The sequence below is a fragment of the Drosophila rhopaloa genome, unplaced genomic scaffold, assembly GCF_018152115.1.
Source record: "Drosophila rhopaloa isolate 14029-0021.01 unplaced genomic scaffold, ASM1815211v1 contig_2, whole genome shotgun sequence".
Classification (NCBI taxonomy): Eukaryota; Metazoa; Arthropoda; class Insecta; order Diptera; family Drosophilidae; genus Drosophila; species Drosophila rhopaloa.
The window spans coordinates 24,149,670-24,155,725 of record NW_025335083.1 but is presented as its reverse complement, the minus strand read 5'-3'; the positions used below and the strand labels follow the sequence as shown (position 1 = coordinate 24,155,725).

The following is a 6,056-nucleotide window of genomic DNA, read 5'->3' as shown; positions in this document are numbered from 1 at the left end:
TTCAGCGAATAGCAACATCAGAAACATCAACAATGTGATGGGAAAAACCAAACTGACCAGTTTGCCACATTGAAACTTTATTGAGAGGCTGATTATAGGCAAGAAATCTCACGTAGCCAATAAAATAATAACGTAATGCAGCAAATTGTCTCCGATTTAATTGCCTGCATTCAAATCAAGTGATGAGCAGAGACATCAATCTCAGGAATAACAACATATCATACGAGTAATGTTGAATGGTTTTAAGGGGAAATCAAATTTTAATTGCCAAACAGGTTCTTGGATTCAGAGGAAAAAGTCAGATAAGATTGTTTTATTAAATAGGTATTTTTAAGTTCAGCTTAGTATTTTTTAAGCTCATGCCCTAATATATTGATGGTAGTAATATTTTATTTAATTAAGATAAGGAATTATTTTTAAATTAAAATGTATTAGCATTTATATTTGGATGATCATTGTGTTTTAATGTGATTATTTTGAATTCTGGCCATTATTTAAGATAATTATATCTTTGAAATGTGTAGATAATGGTAATTGATATTTTATAATTTCGTTTAAAATACAACTCTGAACATAAATGTTTTTCTTATCTTAAAACTGATATAACGCCTTACAACTTAAATTAAAATGGAATGACTGATTTAGACCGCAAACATTGTCCTTGACCCCTTATATTTTTAGGCTTGTTGCCGGCAGCTTAACTGAGTGTTTGTTCGCTGAAAAGTTATCCGCAAATCCCCAGCTAATTCTAGATTCCCAGTGACTCAGTGAACTCCAACTGGCGTGGAGTACGTGATTAGAATGCCGGAGAAGCGCTGCTCCAAACATGGTCTTATCCAACTGCAGGCACGCAAACAAGGCGGCCGCAAAAGTTTAAGTTTTCGCATCTCGTTTTGTTTTTTATATTATTTGTGATGATTTTTTTGTTTTCGCTTATTCGCTTATTTTATTCCACTTGTTTATCGCCAAGCTGAGCAAGTGCCTGGCCTCGCTCACTTTTGACTTGGGGCTTCAAATTATAATGCCAGTTAGAGCTCAGTTCCCAGTTGACAATCGAACGAAGCGAAATGCAAAAGCAGCTGAAGCGGAACACTTGGTTGCTACTCTTGATAGTGACCTTGGTGGCCTGTGAATCGGGCGGAGAATCGCACAGTCGAGTGAAACGGATAGTGGGTGGCAAGCAATCGAAGGCTCCGCCTGTCGATGATCCTGTGATCTTCGCGCGCATCTTTAATCGCGATGCTCGAGTCGAGGGCTTTCGGAATCCCAATACCGGCATCTACAGTTTCCTGGGCATGCACTATGCCGAACCTCCATTGGGACCTCTGAGGTACTCCAGACCGGTCTACAAGAGATTGGGTGGCGATTTCAATGCCACAAAACATGGACCACCTTGTATCCAGCCGCATCCGCAGTTTCGTCAGCGAATCATTGGCAACGAGGATTGCCTGCTGCTCAATGTCTACACTCCGCAGATGCCGGATGAGACTACCGGACTGCCCGTCTTCGTGTGGATCCATCCGGGTGGCTATCGATATGGCTCGGCGGCACAGTACGATGCCACGCCCATGGCCCAAAGGGGCGCAATTGTGGTGGCCCCTCAATATCGCCTGGGATCCCTGGGAATCATGGGCGATGGCACCAAGCAGTTCGATGGAAACCTGGCCATGTTCGACCTAGCCGCTGCACTCCGTTGGGTCACCGACTACATCCAATATTTCGGCGGAAATCCAAAGCAGGTTCAGGCCATAGGTCACGGATCGGGAGCAGCCAGTGCCATGTATCTCTCCATGTCCCAGACGGCCAAGAGTGCCGGCGATGTCCACGGAGTGGTGGCCATGTCCGGAACGGCACTCTCGCAATACGCCATGGACAAGGAACCCGTTCAGAGTGTCCAGGAGGTGGCCAAAATCAATGGATGTCCCACCGGAAACGAACTCGAGATCGTCAACTGCATGAGAGGGGTGAGTACGAAGTACATTTTCAATACCACAATCATTTAAAATCTGATGGCTCCAAGAAAATTTATGGGCTCAGAAGTGCAGTTTTTTGACCCTTTTCTGCAAAGCCATTTTTCGAAAATTTGGAAAGGGGTTGGCATTATGAAAATGACCAAAAATTACAAACCAAACTGAATATGCAGTTTTTTAGAGAATTAAAACACAATTATTTAGAAGTATGCCACTTCGAAATCGGATGTCTGCAAAAAAAGTTATGGGCTAGGAAGTGCAGTTTTTGGACACTTTTCGGAAAAGCCATTTTTCGAGAATTTGGAAAGGGGTTAGCATTAAAAAATGACGAAATATCGACCCAAAATTACAAACCAAACTGAGTGCACAGCTTGTTAGAGAATTAAACCACAATCATTTCGAAGTATGCCACTTTGAAATCGGATTTCTGTAAGAAAAGTTATGGGCTGAGAAGTGCAGTTTTTTGACACTTTTCTGGAAAGCCATTTTTCGAGAATTTAGCATTAAAAAATGACGAAATATCGACCCAAAATTACAAACCAAACTGAGTATACAGTTTTTTATAGAATTGAACCACAATTATTTAGAAGTATGCCACTTTGAAATCGGATTTCTGTAATAAAAATTAAGGGCTCAGAAGTGCAGTTTTTTAACCATTTTTGTAAAGCCATTTTTCAAAAATTATGAAATGACCAAAAATCGACCCAAAATCACAAACCAAACTGAGTATACAGTTTTTTAGAGAATTAAACCACAATCATTTAGAAGTATGCCACTTCGAAATCGAATGTCTGCAAGAAAAGTTATGGGCTTAGAAGTGCAGTAAAGGGCTAACATCGTTGACAGAAACTTTTTATTATTTACTTATATCTTTCATCGATGAGATCATAAAATATTTACTATTGTTTCTTTTAAAAATTTCAGAAAAGTGCCGAAGAGATCATCAAGAATGATGACAAAGTGCAAACTGAGCGTTTGGCAGGACGTGCTCTAGTGAAAGGACTGACTGGAAATGTGGGCTTCCAACCTCACATCGAAAGCGAGGATGATGGTAGGGCATTGCCAAGTCTGATAGTTGGTGAGCCGGAGCAGCAGCTCAAGAGTAGCAATTTCTCGGGGATTCCCCTGCTAACCGGAGTTACCAAACACGAGACAGCCAACTCAGTAACAGTGGAAAGTATAGAAAAGATCTTTGGATCAGCGGAAAAGTTCTTGGGGTCCCTCAGTGATTCTCTGAACAAGTTAACTGGCTTTCTGAAAATCGATAAGTTAACGGGGCAGATTGCCAAGCCGGAGTTACCAGGGCTAACAAGTGTTCTAACTCCAACTCTTCAGGATGTGTGGAAGGTTCCCCAAGCCCTGAATGTGGATCAAGTTTTGTCCAAAGTTGTGGAGTCCACAACTGATGTGCTATTTAATCTTCCAGCTGTTCTTACTACCCAAGTCTGGTCTAAACTAGCTCCAGCTTTTATGTACAGCTTCGAGTATAATGGCACCAAATCAAAGGGTATCAACTTCCTCAAGGGTCTTCCCATTGTCTCGGAAACAGCTCACGATAAACCAGAAACTGTGAGTCATGGTGATGAAATCGGCTATATGTTCGATGCAAATGATATTTTCGGAAATCCCTTGGAGCACACACGTTTGACAGCCGCTGAGGATATTAAAGTTCGCAATAACCTGATCGATCTTCTGGTGCAGTTTGCCAATAGAGACAAGGACGAGGGTAGCAAAAGTTCATCACTTTTCCAGAGTGTTACCGGAAAAGCCACGCCTTTCATCAAGATAGACACCAAACTGGAGACCTCCAACGACTTCCGCTTCTGCGAATTGTCCGTTCTGGGTGCCTCGCTGTCTCCTCTGACTTCCACTAGCTGTGCGGGATTGGGTAATCTTCTGGGCCAACTGGGAGGAGGATTGGGCCAGACTTTGGGCGGAGTGGGCAACACACTGGGATTGGGGGGCCTTGGTGGAGGTGGAGGTGCTGGTCGTGGTGGAAATCGGGGCGGAAAACCAGGAGGTGGTGGTCTCGGATTGGGCATTTTGTAGGGCTTATGTTTATGGAGAGCAAAACAAGTTGTGAAATTTACTTAATTGTTAGAGCTTTAAAAATGGAAAAGAATAATAAAAATATTTTAAAATTTTAAAATGTTTTTTTGTTCATAATAAAGTGTCCTACAGAGTCTGTAAATATCTTATTTTCAAAAATAAATAAAATATACAAAACATGATAAAGTGAAAGGCTTAAGCCCTAAACAAGTTCTCTCTTTAATTTTGTGTGCATAAGTTGGTCTACTGATTTCTATTGATTTAAGCCTACGAATTTTAAAATTGTATTTTCTCACTCAATAAAGTGTCCAACAGAGTGTTGCTAATTTCTTAAAATTTATTTGACTGTTTATAAATTTTGTATTCCTAACCTTGAAAGTCACTTACTTTGCAAAAACGAATCATAAATTTATCTACCGCATAAACCCTTCGAAAGTTTCTATTTCATTTGGGTGCATTTTGAATAAATCCAAGTTGGTTCTATTGATTTAAGCTGTTGCCATGACCGGTCGCTCAATTAGCACAGCTCTGTGCCGGCTCAATGCCTGCCGCACTAATCTCCCTATTGACTTTGGACCCCCTCCCGCCTCTGAAAACATGGGTGCCCGGGCCCCCTCTTCCCCCCTTTTTATACCCCTCCACTGGCATCAGGAGCCGCAACTGAAAAGCGGCGATAAGCAAATTTCCGGCGCGCAAAATTTAAACAAAGAGAGAGAAATTTGTTAGATGAATGGATGATGGGGGGGCTACCAGGCACAGTTTTATAACTTGTGGCCAGATCTTAGCCCCGGAGCCTTCTGCATAATGTTGATGATGGTTGGCACTGGCAACAGTGCAAACAATGGGCATAAGCCCCCAGCTGGCGATGATGAAACGGGGGGGAGGAGGGGTTGAGGGATCCGAGTTGCCTTGACGCCTTTGTGCGAATTCCCAGCAAGCGTTGAACTATGACCGAAAATGCTAAAGCCAAGCCAGAACCAAAGTCGAAAGCCGAAACCAAAGCCGGCTTATGGCGTTGGAGTTCCAGCCTTGTTCTTAGCCACCCAGCCCATTCCGAAATTGGTAGCTGCTGCCAAGTGATGATATTATTAATATTATTAAAACTAATTTCATGAATTTAAATCTTTAGCCACTCCAGATGGAGATGGAAATTGGCTTGGTCTTCTTTGGAGGCCTCTTGGTGAAATTGCAAAAATGGCTTCCATTTAAAGAATTTTATAAAATTGTATGTTACTTAAAATAAATAAAACAAATAAATTCTATAGGTTCAACCAAATATATTTTATATTTTTTTATAAATGAGAAATATAATATTTCAATTACTAAAACTTATTTTTACTTTCTTACACAAATAAAATAGACATACGTTTCATTTATTAAGTTTTCCAAGGCTATATTTTCTAAAATAAATTAATTTCATAGTCTTGGCGAATTTCTTGGACGGTTGCAAGTGCAAAACTTTGATATATTAATCATCCGACCCGATGTCCCGGCAATTAAGACATCTGCGACAATATTAATGGGCGCAAAAGATTTCAAAGTAGGACGGGAAAAACTTTACAATTAATTAGGCAACAGATGATGGACGATGATTATAGTTGGCCAGAGCCGTAAATGAAAGATGTCTCCATTTGTCTGGTCAGCGATTTAATGACGGCCATAAAAGAATTACGAAAGGCTGAGAATACAGGTCTGCGGATACCGAATGATTAGATGACGATGATGATCAAAGCTAGCTGCTAATGCCGAACAACTCCCACCCATTTAACTACTATAATCACCCTCTGGCAACGGATTCATTTCAGAACTTCACTTCATTATGAGGCAGTTTACCTGGACGAGCTTCAATTGGCATAAATCAGAGGCCTTTTATGGCTAAAGTGTCGTCCAATTTCGGAAACTTTTCCCCCCGTTTTCAATGGGGCGTTAGTTTTCCTACCACCATGTTCTGCAATTTTTCTTCATTAATGCGTAGTTACGCAATTTCCGTATACAAAAAGTTTTCTACTCGTTGCGTTAATTTTGGCCAATTCAGAC

The 6,056-nt window shown here is 41.1% G+C and overlaps 1 protein-coding gene across 1 annotated transcript; it reads left to right on the top strand.

Moving 5' to 3' along the window:
- Positions 1-1,029: 1,029 nt before the first annotated feature.
- LOC108038699 (carboxylesterase 1E) lies at positions 1,030-4,119 on the top strand. Its single transcript, XM_017115525.2, has 2 exons — positions 1,030-1,964; positions 2,895-4,119. Exons 1-2 carry the CDS (start codon positions 1,068-1,070, stop codon positions 4,017-4,019), a joined length of 2,022 nt encoding a protein of 673 aa, XP_016971014.1. The 5' UTR covers positions 1,030-1,067; the 3' UTR covers positions 4,020-4,119.
- The last annotated feature ends 1,937 nt before the right edge of the window (positions 4,120-6,056 follow it).